At 39.2% G+C, this 16,016-nt stretch overlaps 1 protein-coding gene across 4 annotated transcripts in view; it reads left to right on the forward strand.

Moving 5' to 3' along the window:
• Window positions 1–16,016, forward strand: part of LOC101174829 (protein TASOR) — a 29,736-nt gene that overhangs the window by 9,636 nt on the left and 4,084 nt on the right. For 3 of the 4 annotated variants that reach the window (XM_023955683.1, XM_020703890.2, XM_020703891.2), the window contains 6 exons: window positions 1,835–2,546; window positions 2,666–3,131; window positions 4,604–7,756; window positions 12,839–12,961; window positions 13,030–13,183; window positions 13,276–13,381. In XM_023955683.1, the coding sequence (XP_023811451.1) occupies window positions 1,835–2,546; window positions 2,666–3,131; window positions 4,604–7,756; window positions 12,839–12,961; window positions 13,030–13,183; window positions 13,276–13,381 (4,714 nt within the window). The remainder of the gene's footprint in view (window positions 1–1,834; window positions 2,547–2,665; window positions 3,132–4,603; window positions 7,757–12,838; window positions 12,962–13,029; window positions 13,184–13,275; window positions 13,382–16,016) is intronic. The other variant, XM_011475951.3, reaches the window with a different exon arrangement.

A 16,016-nucleotide genomic window follows, 5' to 3' on the forward strand; every position in this document is an offset into this window, starting at 1 on the left:
GCTTGGCCCTTTATTTGCCATAACTGTTGGGGTGCTTTTTGTCTGCTGTTGTTTGAGTCTTTACTCGCTTCAATGTCTGCTTTTGTCTTGCTTGGGCAGTATTTTGGTTTACTGTTATTGATATATTAGTCCAGCATGTTCCTTTTAAAACAGAAACATGTAATACATATTGGTAAAAAGTCCCTAAAGCCCTTTTTAAGACATGAACTGCTTTCTGTGAGAGAGTTCATGCCCTGAGAAGGACCAACTCCATTTTCTTTTCTTAAACTTTGAGTGTCTTGTTATTTAACTTGGTAACTCAACACATGTAGAACTGCACAATAAGTCAAATTACCCAAGTTCCATTAATATCCAAAAAAAACTATTAATCTTCTTGTTTATAGCTGCACATAATTTACCTTTATAAATATTACCGCACAGTAGAGTCATTGTTGGTCATGATTGTATATTAAATCAACAAAAATGTTAAAAAGCATTTGAGGTTCCTCTACATTGTTTGACCCCTATGTGTGACATCTGGTCCTAATGGAAACTGAGGGTATCGTATTTTTTGGCCCATAAATCACACTGCATTGTAAGACGCAATTCCAATGAAAGGAGAATGAGTGGTCTTTTTTCATACATAAAAGGTGATTGATCAAAGAGCACATTAGGAAAAACAAAACACTCCTATGTATTATAACTACACTACTCAGAAGGCCTAGAGGTGCCAAGAGACAGGCAATTGGTCAGAGGGGTTGACGGGAAGTTTTTCTAGCGAACTGTTATTGTGCGCCTCTTTTTTCTGGAAAAAGCAGCCTTAGCAAAGAATGCAACATGACAGATAAGTCCAACTTCATCCACAGTAACACAAGATTGTTTAGTTGCAACACAAACACAACAATGCACTCACTTTTTCAGTTTATGTTGAAGAACAGTAAATATCACTCTGCCAGGCTCCTGACTACGGTAGCTGTAATGCTCCGACAATCCATCAAGCAGTGCGGTTTCGTAATTTACAGAAATTCTACTAAAATACATTATTGAGTACAGTGTATCATAGAAAATTAGTTTGAGGTCAGTAAACACACCAAAATTTCATACATAAGGCACAGTCAATTTTTGAGATAATTCTAAGTTTGTATGTGTGCTTTGTGGTAAAAGAAAGTTTCTTTAGGTGTAGCAACTTTTTTGTCGCATATAATCTTTGAAAACGAAATAGTTGCTGCTCACAGCCCTGTCATGTGTTATTTGACAATAATTTTTGGATCTCATTGGATTCTGAAGTGATCTTGAAGTGGGAATGGCACATTTACTGGAGTTTTATGATTCACATTCACAGAATGTTAAGCCAAAAACCTAAACACTAGAAGTTTCCCCCTAGGGGCCGCCTGCTTGTCATTCAAAATAGTTATTAGCTCTGGTAAAACCAAAACATCTGAAGCAAAAAAACTCAGTTGCCCACAGTTGTCTTGAATGGTTATAAGCAAAAAAAAACATGAAAAATTTCCTTGAAACCAGACTAAATGCATTTATATTAAAGGAGAATCTGGCTGTTAACATGGGGAAAAAATAGAAATTGCTCCTTTTTGCAACCAACCTCTAGTGTTTATTTTAATTTAAATTGATTTTTTTATGCAGTTGCTGCATTTGGTATTTGCCAGGTTTGCATCACATTTGGGAACACTTGGTGAAAGCTCATAGAATGTTGTATTAAAATTTTATAATGGGTTGTGTTTTGCATCTGAGAAGGGCTACATGTATACAAAATCATTTTATATGTGCTTTCAGTGTGCCATGTTGTATCTTCATGCAGTTTCTCTTTTTTTTCCCCCCTTCTGTTTTGTTTTTACAGGGTGGCTGCATTTTCAAACTCCATCTTTTCAAACTCCAGCTTTTAGTGACAAAGTCGAAAAGAATGACTGTATTAGAGATATGTCTGTCAGGAAGACTGTTGAGAAAAACATGAACAGTTCTTGCTCATCTACAGATGCTTTGAACTTGCTTGCTGACTTGGCTCTCAGTAATGACCAGGTTCCACCACAACCAAATCCATCAGTTGAGAGAGAACCTGAGAGGTGTAACCTTGCAAAAAGTCTTACAAGTTCTGAACAACAGTCAGTTCTTCACGCTCTGCTTAAAAACCCTGCTGTTAGTTCCGAGCAGCCTCTTGAGCCATCTCCTCCAGCCCCTCTTATGAGAGACAATGACTTTGTTGATTTGGTTTTTGCAGAACATGCTTATTCACAGCCCCCATCTTCCTCTCCACTGTTGGGTTTGTCAGGTACACATTTAGGTGTTTCAACCAGAGTGCTGCAAGATCAAACCAAGCATGCAGATGAAGATAAAACACTAGCCACTTCTGCCATTCCAGAACACAAGCCTTCAGAATACCTGCTCACAGGTACACAGGCACAGAGACAAAATTTCAGAAACTCTCGTTCCGTTTCCATAAAGGAAGGATCCATTCAAGTAACGAGGCAATGGCAAGAACACTATGACTTTAATCTGGACAGCAAGTTCACAAGTGACCCAAAAATCAGAGTAGTCACCCGAGCTTTACATGGGTATGTACTTTGTCTTACTTTTTATTACAGGTCAAGAAATGGAAACACTTTTTTTTTGCCATGCAATGTATGTTTGTTCTTATTGTTGCTAATTTTTGTCCATTTTATACCTTTAACAGGCCGTGGAATTCTCCCATTCAGGACAATAGTGAAGAAGTGCGACTTATCTTTCATATGTGGATAGGCCTGTTTTACAGTCGGACTACAGCCCGGTTTTTTACTGTTGACTCTCCTTTTATGCTGTCATGTTTCGAGAGTTACTCTTTAAAAGTGGCTAACGAGATTGCATCAAGCCCAGCTAAGCCTGAATCTAAAACCACTTCATCTGCTTCTTTTGTGAATTTACACACTTCACACTCTATGGAACCCAAAGCTTTGAATCTCAGGAAAGATGAGAATACCATCTTGAAACCAGAAGCTGAGATCCTTGATTTGTCGGTAAGAAGCACAAATGCGAAGTCTGGCTTTTCAGAGCCACAAGTTCACAGAAAAGTGAACTCTGTTTCCAATGAAAAGACTGGATCGTCAAACAAAATTAGGAGGAGGAAGTCATCAGTGAAGTCTCAGGAGTCAAACATATTTAAGGTTTGTATTTCTTCAATATGTTGCATGGAGCGACAACCCCAGGCCGTGAGAGCTACTGGGCTTCTTTCATTTTAGACAGTTGACTGCCTGAATCAGATGGGAAACTAATCAAACTGTAAAGACTAAATTGATTGAAGAAGGAATAGGACATGAGTCTCAATAACCCATAGTTTTTCATCCCTTATCTGAATGTTCTTACTTCTTTAGTTTGTGAACTTAGGTTATTCAAAATCCTAAGTGTATACTTGTGACCATAGTGGGGTTTTTTTCAAGTGTGCCTCAGCCAAATTGACAAATCAAACCCATTTACATCCAAGGATCTTGCCAGATTCAGCAGTTAATAAGTAGCTGAAATGCTTATTTTGTGCCCAATTAAACTATAAACTCAACATCAACAGTGAGCTTCTATCATAAAAGTTAGACCATAGTTAAACTAATTCTTAAGATTAGTTTGCAACTGGTCAGATGACAAACCAAAGTGCTTGTTTAAAACAAAAACAGAGAGAGAAGCAATATCTTATCTTGAGTTGCTGTTGAGATTTTTTTAAATCCAAATTCTTCCCCAAGTATACAACCTAAAAACACTCACCTCTTGGTAAAACAATGCTTACTTGAAAGAAACTCAAACAAGTTTTGTTTTATGAAGGAAAAAAATACCTGAAATTGGTATTCATGCTCAGCTTCATCTGGTAAAGCAGAATTGATTTAGGGATAACTCATAAAAAATCTGTTATACCTGTCCTCGTGTCTGTGTGTAATACCCACCCTGCTCAAACTTATCTGCCTATATTGACTGTTGTCATTAGCTGGCTTCGGAAGAGTTTAATGCTTGATGATTTACTGAAACAGGTGTCATCAGCAAGCTATCACAGAAAACACGCTAGCTAGACAGTGCGTGTTGAGTACCAGGGTTGGGAAACCATGTCCAATTGGTATATGTCTACCCAAATGGTGGTTCTTTGAAATGGCGCGTTACATTCAGAAAACAAAAAAACCATAACCGTTTTAAAATTCTGGAGCTATCAGTGGTGACAGGAAAATGACATGTTTTTTAAAATAACATAACATTGTCCATTTACCTAATTAACGTAATTCCAATGTATTCTGGCCCAGAGATAGGCAGCTTAACGCCAAGACTTTAAGTTAGTAAAGTGTTGAATAATGGTGTACATCTGCTTTTCCGTCAGAATTGACTGGTTGACGTTGATTGAAAAATTACTTTACTACTGTAAAGTATTGCACATGAGTGCCATTTCTTTTCTCTCAGCTTTAGAATCGTTTGGAATTGCATTGATTGCATAAATGGTTGAGGAGTTACAGTAATTCAAAGAATGTCATTTGGAACTGTGCTAAAATGTTGATCAAGATGTAGCTAAGTGTTGAAAATGTTTGAATATTTTTACAATATGCTGCAATTATTGATAATTGTATAAAATGTAAAAATAAAATTTTGTTTACCCTTTCTTTTTCAGGTTGAAAAAGAGAGTAAGCAGTTCTCAGAAAACACAAGGGAAGTTGAAAAAACTGAGAAGCCAAAAGAGGTTTGCCTGGATCACACTGTTACATTTTTTGAGAGGAACGGGACGTCTATTTTTCTACAAAAGGATTCTGGAGCAACAACGCAAGCTTTCTCGGAATATGGAGAGGTCAAGGATGGAAGCTGTGAAGATGGTGCTTGCATGAGAAGTTTTGAGAGTACACAAACTTCAGGGGAGTGCTTGAAGCACAATAAATTGGATTTATCGAATCCTGTTCCAAACAAAAATGGAGACATTGTTGAAACACAGGATGTGCTTTGTGCGGATGAGCATGACCCACTGGAACTTGTCCTTGTAAAAACCTGCCCAATGACAACTAATGTGAAGCAGTCTTTACAAACTGAAAACTGTACTGCTTCAGATAAAGAAAATATCGTCTTGGATGCCAATTATTTGGAAGATGACGAGTGGGGTTCAAGAAAAGGATGCAAGTCAGCCCTGATAAAACAGAGGAATGATCTTAACGAACATGTGCATATGGAAGGAGAGCTTCACGTTAAGGATCACTTGAGAGAAAATGGACTTGATGAGAAAATGAGTGTCATTTCTCCAATGGAAGTTGATCAGGATTTAAAGGATGCCAAAGTACCTCAGATGTATAACCATAATCCAACAAAAGAGGATTCTATTGAAAAATACAGTCCTCAAGTGGAAGTGGATCAGCAGCTACCTCTGACAATCAGTCCTAAAGAAGACTGTCATAACCTACATGAAAATCAAATCACTTTAAAAGACAAAAGATTCGTTTCCAACAGTCCTTCAAGCATTTTTTCTGCAGTTCAGCATATTCACGACTCTAAGACACAGGAATCTTTGGAAGAAGCTTGTCTTCCACTTGACGTAAACTGTATGAAGGCGCCATTGTCTGTCTCTGAAGAGAAGACCTCTTTTGATAAGTCTAACACAGATTTGTCTGATCTCAAGTCAAAGGATGTCATTGAAGCAGGAGTTCAAGATAAAGTATCAGATGTCAGTTTTGATCTAGGTTTTAATGATCAAGAAGATCAGGTACATGGATCAACTGATAGGATTGGTGAGAGTGCAACTCCAACAGAAACATTTCAGCTACAATCTCATTCTTCTAGGAGTGACGATAAAGACTTGTGTGTGACAGGCATGTCTAAAGAAACAGATCTCAAAGAAGATGAAGCATCTGAGGTTGTGCACAAGTGCAATGAGGATGCTCTTCCATTTTTTATAATGGTCATTCCTGAAGTACATGCAGTACATGCACAGTCACAAGTAGAGGTTCAAGAACCTTGTCAGGGTCTAAAAACGATGCCACACGTCACAGGCAATATCAATAGCACATCTGTTCTGCCCAGTGAAGTTTGTGTGACATCTCAAAGTTGTCGTTTAAAAGGGGTAGATTCCACTCAAGACACATTGATGTGTGATGTAAATGAACCTCACAAACAAATACTTTTAGAGAGTGTCTTTGGCAGCAGGTCCTCTACTCCCACTGTGGATGAAAAGCAATATGAAGTCATACCTAGTTCAGCTAGTTGTAGAAAAAGTCCTGTCTTTAGTGGTAAAAAAAGCTATGAAAATACTACTCAGAAATGCCCCGGCCAAAGCTTGGAAGGTCTTGATGAGCAGCCTTCTGAGCAAAAAATTAAAACTGATTCTATCTACAAAAGTGAAATTCTTTCTGATATTAACCTAAGAACAGTTAGAGTTATGCAAAACATAGACAGATTCCTCCTTGAATTAAATCCAATGGACATGCCCAGCCAGATTAAAACAGAAGGCATGAACATTTCTCTTGATGAAAAACATAATTCTATCGAGAACTTTGACTTTACTTTCTCAACACCAAGCCACTCTTCTGGTGACCCGAAGAAAAATAAAATGGACCCACAAGTGGTGGTGGATTCCTCAGTCAGCGAATTAAAATATCAGAATAAAAAATCATCTGATAACAATTTGACATCAGCTGTTAAAAATAAAACTACAGATGTTCTTGAGATTAAGAAGCACTCCAAAAGGCAGATGTCATCAATTTCTAAATGTCATTTCAAAAATGTTGATGAATACGAAACATATCTAGACCCTGATTGCCATTTCCAGAAATCTTTAGTTTCTACTGATAGTTTGGAAAATGGTTTTGACTCAGATAAACCTAAAACTTCATACGTTGACCCTTCGTGCATTCTGTATCAGGAAAAAGAGCATTTCAAAAACAGCTTGATTCCATTATCTCCATCTATGCAGTTTTGTGAATTTCCAGAAGCTCCCACTGATTTTGTTCAAGAAAGTCCAGGTGTTTTGGTTCAAAGTTCGAAGGAAACAGATGATCAGACCACCAAAAATGTAAATGAGAAAGACCTCACAGACGAAACGCGAATGTGTTGTGAAGATGACTGCAAGCAAGATCCATCGACTACAAGCTCCCTTGTATGTACAGTTTTCAATACGGGTGGGAAAAACCCTTATTCTTTTCTGGAGCGTCTCTCTCAAAGGTGTCTGTGTGAAGACCTTACTCAGGCATCCATGGAACAAGAGTGCCTTATTTTTCTGGACCAAATGAGAAATCTCCTGAAAAAGAGTAAAAGACAACAATGCCACCAAGAAACTAATGACAGTTTGAGGATGCCATGTACCAGTCCTGTGACAATCAAGTTCTCGAACTTAGATGAACAGGAGGATTCATTTGATTTATTGGACACATCACTCTTTGGCCAAAAGATAAAGGTAGACATTCACAAAAAGAAAGAGCCATTAGTCATTACAGAGGAAAAAGGCAAGACACCAGATACTCACAATCTGTCCCAAGGAACCAGAAACCCAACCAATTGTTCTTGGGTCTCCAATGTCACATCAGAATGTGCAAAGCTGTACAAGGCAAGGATGCATGAAGTATGTTCTGCCAAGAAGGTTCTGTCTAAATCTAAAACCTTGAGGGTACAACAGAACCATTCAGATACCAAACACAATGAAAAAATTGATTTCTGTGATAAAATGAAGAAAGAGTTGAATAAGATTTTCCAAAGTAATCTAAATGCTGTTGTGAAGAAATCCTGCAAGACAAAGAACAGATTCTTCATACTGGCAACATCTGATGAGCGGTTCTTTGAAGAAACTAAGGTAAGAAAAATTCATGAAATATGGTTTTCTTTTGAGTGAACTGTACTCACTTAAACATTGCACTGCTAGAGCTTCCCTGTAATAATGTCCATGGGTCTTCTTTAACCTGTTTTTGTGGCCATCTTTGTAAATTAATGAACAACCTTGCCTCTGTGTAGGTTTTGTGGTCTCCTTCAATTGTTACAATGATTTGCATGTTCCTCCTTTGCCTGAATATTCATACATTTTCTGTGATGTTTGAATTTCCCATTTTCTAATAAGGTAATCGTTTTTTATCCCTTCATGTAAAAATCGCCTACTTGGTTTACACAAAAAATATCTAACAAAGTCATTAATGCAGACAAAGTTCTTTCATTTTGTGTAAATTGGGGGCAATATTTTAGAAAAACTAAAATATGAACAGTACTGGGCAAAAGTTGTCAGGTGTGAAAAAAGGCTCTGAACAAAAGGTTTACAATAATTATGTATATCAATTTATGAAATGTAAAGAAAGCGAGCAACAGAAATATTACCTTTGTTTACCCACAAACCAGCATCAATTACTATTGGTACACTTGCTCTAGGGGCAGGGGTCGGGAACCTTTTTTGCCGAGAGAGCCATAAACACCACATATTTTTAAATGTAATTTCGAAAGAGCCACACATTAATGTAGCGTCTCTTTCCCACACTGAGGCACGGAGACATAACTTCTTTTAAGGTTCTTTATTCTGGTTACTTCAGACCACAACAAACGCCGTACAATTAATTCAGCAACTCCTGAATCTCTCCCGCCGAGACGAGAGCGCTTCTCCCAACTTTATATTCCCCTGCTCCCGCTCCAGCCCTCCCATTTCCCTTATTCGGCCCATTGCTGAACCCCATTGGTCCAAATTACCTAACAACAGGCTGAGGGACAGAACTGAGAGCCAATCAGATCTCTGCTTGATGCGTTTAATGAACTCCAGAACTTTTTACGCGGCCCAACAACAGCCAAGTTAAACTCAGTCCGCGACAATATGTTTAAAACTAACTATACAAGTGAATGTGTGCATTTGATGTAATTTCAACATTTTTAAAGTACAATAAGTCTGTGGATTCTTTTTAATAACATTGTTAAGCTGTTGCTAATAAATGATGAGTATTTCTCGTGGTAGTTTTGCTGATGGTCTAGTCTGGTTGATCCGTGGTGAGTTTCTGCTTCATGCAGGCGTTGAGACTTTAAACGTGATCGTAGGTCTGAATGTTCTGTAGATGTGAGACAGACTGATCACATGCAGACCTGGAGCCAAACATACACTCACACGCTGCAGTGAGTGACGGGCAGCGGGTTTTACGTTTTTACAATCCCTGCGCGATTCACCTGCTGCCCGTCCCCACGACCAGCCCCCCCCCCCCCCCCCCCCCCCCCCCCTACCTGCTGCTGCTGCGCGCTCTTCCTCAGAGACGGGAGCTCGCAGTTTTAGGCACGGCAATTCACAGGTTTCCGGCTGGTACAAACTCTGTGAAATAATAAATAATAGTAAAGTGACAGTGCTGGCGCAGATTTTTCTTTCCAAGCACCGCTACTGCTGCGTGCCTCTGGCATTGCATCGCGCCCGAGAAGGACTGGTCTAATGAAAAAAAAAGTATAATTAAAGATTTGTCTGCGAGCCACATGTGACCATCAAAAGAGCCATATATGGCTCGCGAACCATAGGTTCCCGACCCCTGCTCTAGGAGATATAGTCGCATTATTGTCAGGTGTTTGATCAACCAATACCAAATAGGTGTTAAATCATCAGTATCACTTGTAAGTTAAAACTCAGTCATAAATTGAACCAAACAGCTTTGTTTGGAGACTTAAGAAAGAGTAAGATGGTAAGGTTGACTATGGCAACAAGACGCAAGGTAGTTCTACTGCATCAGCAAGGCCTCTCCCAGACAGACTTGAAAGCAGGCTGTGGGTTCAAGATCTACCTCTTGAAATCAAATGTTCGGCAGTGCCATCTGCTTGGAACTGGCAGAAACCAATGGGACCCAGTAACACCCAATTACCGTTGGACAAAGTCTGGCTGGAAGTGTTCTTCATGGAAGACTTGCAGCTTAAATGCCAAACCTCTGATGTGGAACTAAGGCAAAGCAGCTCAAGTATGAAAATATAGGAACATAGGAAATGAAATACAGAAAAATGGTGCTTTGGACTGATCAGGTTTTAAGGATTTGTCTGTATGCTACTTACATACCAAGCATGTAATGTGTGTTCAAGAGTGTGCTTTTAGTTGAAGGAGGCTTGGTGCAAAATGTCGAAGTGGTGCAAATCTTGCAAATCTAGCTCCAGGGTTTTTCCTTCACTGCTTTATTCTTTTGTACAGTGGGACAAAAAGTATTCTTCTAAAAGTTCTCCCACTTAAAAATATGAGAGTCCCTTAATTTTAATCATAGGTATACCTAAACTATGAGCGATAAAGTGAGAGAAAAAAAGTCAAGAATATCCCACTGTCTGATTTTTAAAGAATTTATTTGTAAGTCATGGTGGAAAATAATTATTTGGTCAATAACAAAATTCAACTCAATACATTGTTTTATACCCTTTGGCTATGACAGCAGTCAAATGTTTTCTGTAAGGTTTCACATACTGTTGCTGGTATTTTGGTACATTAATCCCAGCAGATCTCCTCTAGAGTAGTGATCTTTGGGGACTGTCGCTAGGCAACACGGACCTTCAACTCCCTTAAAAGATTTTCTATGGGGTTGAGATCTGGAGACTAGCTTGGTCACTCCGGGACCTTAAAATGTTTCTTACGAAGCCACTCCTTCGTCACCTGGGCAGTGTGTTTGGAATGTTCTAATGCTGAAAGACTCAGCCACTTTTCCTCTTCAATGCCCATTGGACTCGCCGTGGGTTGTAATTCTCCATTGATTTATGATCGCTGCACTTTAGACTTCAGCAGTAAAACCTGTGACTAGGAACACTTCTGGCTTCTGGGTAATGTAGTTATTTTTCAAATGAGTTATATTGTAGTCATAATGTCAGGAAACTACATTATGGCTATAGCTGGTTCTCAATGGATTTGTTTTCCTGCAGACTTGCCACTCTCTCTTCATATTATCAACAAAAGTAAAATGGTTCTAGATTTATATTTTCTTTACTCTAAGATTTTGTGTTGATATGGTTTTTTGTTGTTGCACCTGGCTCTCTGTCCCTTATTCTCAGTTCAAGCCTCCCCCGCTGGCTCTCAGCGCAACCCCACCACCATCACACAGACGCACCCCACGCTCAGCTCAAACACCTATGTATTGACCATTCACGTGCAATTTAAAGAGAAAAAAAAGAAACTGTAATACAAAAATTAAAAAAAAAAGGCTTTGGTCATTCCCATTAAAGATCCGGCTCTAAGAGCTGTTTCATTCAATTGATTGGTTCCCACTCCTGCAAGAATTTGATCTGGTCCCGGGATTAATGGCAGAGAGGTCTCCGAATCCCACGGGAATCCTGCGGAAAACCCGTGACCCATAGGAATCTCGAAAAAATGTCAGCCTCTACTGCCAAGTAGAAGTACTGGAAATGATTGCATGGCCCCCACAGAGATCTGATCTTAACATCATTGAGTGTTTCTGGGATCACATAAAAAGACATATCTGGTTAGTACTAAAAGATTTTTTCAACAACCCACCAACAGAGTTTCTTTAAAAAACTGCAAATGAACATAGAAGAAATGGTCCTGTTTTGAAAGCAAATTGGGTTCACATTGATTTAGAATTCTGTTTTGTGCATTCACTGTATTTTATTGATTATCAATTGCATTTTTGAAACCATTCTTTGTTTACAGAATTTTTTTCACACCTGACAAAAACTTTTGCATAATACTTAATGGAAATGTGCAACTTTGTCCCATTAATCATATTTATAATTCATGGAAGTGTTTTGTTTAAAACACCGTATTTTCACGATCGTAGGGCACACTGGGTTATAGAGCGCAGTCTCAGTTGGGTGATTTTTTTGTTATTTGACACACACAAAAGGCGTACCGGGTTTTAGGGCGCGGGCACGTTAAAACCTACCGGTAAAACATGCATGCTAGTGTGTGTTTAACAAAGGCAGCGGGAGCAAAACTGAGTTGGTTGTGATTTGTTTTTTCTTTTTTAAGTAATAAAACAGCATGCAAAAATACATCAAAGTCCTCATCCTCTGTATCTGAAAGAACATCCAGGCTAAATTTCTATCAAACACACCAGGTTCACTTTCTTCATTGTTAGAGTCCGTCTTGTTGCCATGCTGCTCCTCATGAAATGATGCCAGCTTTTGCAAAAGCTCGAACAACCGGCAGACACAACAAGCAGAAACGTTAGCCCAAGCATCTACATTCCATTCACAAATTGTGCCGTAACTCGCTTGGCGCTGCCTCCCAGACTTAGTGAAAGTGTGTTCGCCATCCGTCATCCATCGCTCCCACGCCATTCGCAACCTTACTTTGAACGCCCCTGTTTACACCGATGTCCAGTTCCTTCGTCAAGCCTCCCAGAATAACAGCTGGCTCCAAGTTAATTTGCTTCACTTGTTTTTTCACAGCATCTGTGGGATGTAAGCACATGGAGTCACAGATTAACAAAGACGGTGACACGTGGAAAAAAAACATCTGGTCTCTTCTTCCATGCCCACACTTCCCTCCCTCCCTCGTTCTTATGCTGTCTTCTCCTACGTTATCATGCCGTCTTCTTCTACGTTCTCTGCCAAAGTCCAACAACACATTAGGCCAGAGGTGGGCACTGAGGGCCGCAGTCCTGCATGTTTTCCAGCATACCCTGCTCTGGCATGTTCTTATTGGCTGGACACACCTGAACCAGGTAATCAGCCATGAGTAGGGCAAGATTATTGGCTGGACACACCTGAACCAGGTAATCAGCCATGAGTAGGGCAAGAGTATCTGGAAATCATGCAGACACACCGGCCCTCGAGGCCTGGAATTGCCCACCCCTGCATTAGGCGCACCGCCTCATAGGGCACCCCCTACATTTAAGACTTTCAAGTGCGCCTTATGGTCGTGAAAATATGGTATGTCAATTATAGTTCTCATCCAAATGTATTTGACATTTACCCATTTCTGTGTTTATTTTCTTGAAAGGTGCATTTGGAATCAGAAGGCCACATTGCTGTGCAGCCCTCTCAATTCTTTATTTGTGAGGAAAATTCTACATCTCTTTTTATTATCCTCAAAAATGAAGACATTGCAGAGCACATTTGTAAGGTAAAGGATGATCCAAGATTCATACAGAAAATGGTACAGATTTTATAACTTGGTTTTTATGTATTTAGGTTCCTCACTTGCTCAAACTGAAGATGTCTCCAGATGTGCAGTTTACCGGAATTGATGAACCAGATGATGTCGTGAATCTAACCTATCAGGAGCTATTTACCCGGGGTGGCTTCTTACTGCTGAACAAATCCGTACTAGAGCCTCTTAGCCTTTGTATGTTCACTCTAAAACCATGGTTTATGTGTATAACTATATGTTTTTGGTTTTTTGATGTTACTCATCCTCTCAACTATGTGAATTTTTAGGCAACATGAAAAAAATATTTCAAATTTTGCAAGAGCTTAGCAGAACAGGGAAATGGAAATGGATGCTCCACTACAAAGACAGCCGTCGTTTGAAAGAAAATGCAAGGTGAGGTTCTATGATAGAAAGATTGCCTACCTAATTTAAAACTGTATGTGTCACATAGCATGTTTTACTTAGAAGCATTTTGACTAAAATCAAAGATTGAATGCTTTTCTTTTTTTTTGGAGCTTTGGCTTGAAAGATGACCACATTTGCATTAATCCATTGGGCCAGTGAAACTATCTCTAGACCCTGCAATATTATAAGATGTTATTTTAGATTCTAAATATACTTCAAAAGGGATAATCTTGGTGTGTCTTTTGCCAACAATGAATGGGTTGCGTTTCTTTGTTTATAAAATAGTTCTAACTACGCTCTTGAGATGCAAATGTAGACAGAGTACACCTTTTCCACCAGGCACCATGCAGGAATTATGGCACACATGATCCTTTCTAATGCGCCTCTCATCTACACAACAGTGAATCTTTAAGAAAGAGATATAAAAAAATGCAAATTTTTTTGAAAGGTTGGCATACTTTATTCAAAGCATTTACCATTTACCAAAAGAAATGATGAGGATGTTTGCTGATGAAAACAAAGGGCATAGAATTCGAGCTTAATCTGTGAGTTAGGCCAAATCCGTATTGTTTCCCTACCCTCGGCTTCTCCCTACCCCTGCATTTATTCCCCCAAGTAGAGAGATATGGGATAAATATAGTGTCATCAAATCTGGACATTACTACTACTCTATGACGTAAATTGTTTAGTTGTTGCAGAAATCAAAGAAGTTAATTTAAGAGGCCTACAGGACTTGGTTTTTAAAGGCAGGATACACTCTAGACCAGGCATGTCCAAAGTCCGGCCCATGGTTTCAAATGCAGCCTGCGTTCAAATTTCCAATGGCCAGCTATCTCCTGTCATAAAATCTTTACTACGTGGCCCCCAACACTTTATTAAAACTGTGTATATGATTTCTTGATTGTGGTTGGCTAAATTACTCAATTATGTGGTTTCATATTCACCATAAAGACACGGTACACCACATCCAAAAGGCTCAAGACTTTGTCAGCTAGGTGCAGCACATCAAAATGGACATTAATGACACAGTAGTCGCCTTTGATGTGACATCCCTTTACATCCATATTCCCACCATGGAAACCGCAAAAAATTGTTGAACAAGGATTTATCCTTCCTCAAAGAATCAAGATGATACCATAATACACTTGTAAAACTTGCTGAACATCTGCCTGAACACCACCTATTTCCATTTTTAAAGGATATTCTAAAGTCAGAAACATGACTGCCCCATGTGTTCCCCATTGAGGCTAATCGGTACACTGTAAAAACTGAATCTTGAGAAAGTAAAAAGATTCTTGATTCAAGTAAAAATATTGTATTTTCTGCCTTGCAAGAAAAATAATCTTAAGAACGTTTTTCAAAAGCAAAAATAATCTTAGATTGAGAAAACATATCTTAATGACTAGAATTCTTTTCTTAAACTAGGAATTCTTGGTAAACCATTTCTCTTACCCCATCGGCAGACTTGTTTTATTTTTTTTATTTAAAGAAAATCTGCCAATGGGGTAAGAATTTTGACTTTTTTTAGGGACCCGTTTTTGCAGTGTATATGGAAGGAGTAGAAAACGGAGCCCTGCCATCCTCTTCTGGAACTATGACCACACATTGGTTCAAATATGTGAATGAGACAGGTTAAAATAAAAATTTCAAGAAGTGGAAGAAGTCCCTCACCACATTAATGCAGTGGACAGATACAGTGAGGTCAATAAGTATTTGATCACCCTGTGATTTAACAAGTTCTCCCACTTAGAAAACATGGAGGGGTCTAAATGTTTCATCATAGGTGCATTTCCACAGTGAGAGACAGAATCTGAAGAAACATTCAGAAATCACGTTGTACGATTTTTTTTTTAAACAATTTATTTGTATATTACTGTGACAAATAAGTATATGATCACTTAATTATCAGATAGATTTCTGACCAGCAAAGACCTGCTGTTCTGCTTTTAAATAGTCCAACTCCACTCTGCTCATGATTCTAAATTAGTGGCACCTGTTTGAGGTCGTTAGCTTGCATAAAGGCACCTGTGCACCCCACAATCAGTCAGAAGTCTAACTACCAACATGGGCAAAACCAAAGAGCTGTCAAAAAACACGAGACAAAATTGTAGACCTTCACAAAGCTGGAAGTGGCTACGGGGAAATTGGCAAGCAGCTAGGGGGGAAGAGAACAACTGTTGGAGCAATTGTCATAAAATGGAAGAGGCTAATGATGACTGACAATGTCCCCTCGGACTGGGGCCCCTCGCAAGCTCTCACCTCGTGGGGTATCGATGATGCTAAGGAAGGTGAAGAATCAGCCCAGGACTACACAGGAGGAGCTGGTCAATGACCTGAAGAGAGCTGGGACCACCATTTCCAAGGCTACTATAAGTAATACATTAAAACGTCATGGTTTAAAATCATGTATCGCACGGAAGGTTCCCCTGCTGAAGTCAGCCCATGTCAAGGCCCGTCTGAAGTTTGCCAATGACCATCTTGATGATCCAGAGGAGTCATGGGAGAAAGTCTTGTGGTCAGATGAGACCAAAATAGAACTTTTTGGTCTTAACTCCATTTGGTGTGTTTGGAGGAGGAAGAAGGAGGAGCATCATCCCAAGAACACCATACCTACAGTGAAGCA

This window comes from Oryzias latipes, chromosome 6, assembly GCF_002234675.1.
Source record: "Oryzias latipes chromosome 6, ASM223467v1".
In the NCBI taxonomy this organism is placed as follows: Eukaryota; Metazoa; Chordata; class Actinopteri; order Beloniformes; family Adrianichthyidae; genus Oryzias; species Oryzias latipes.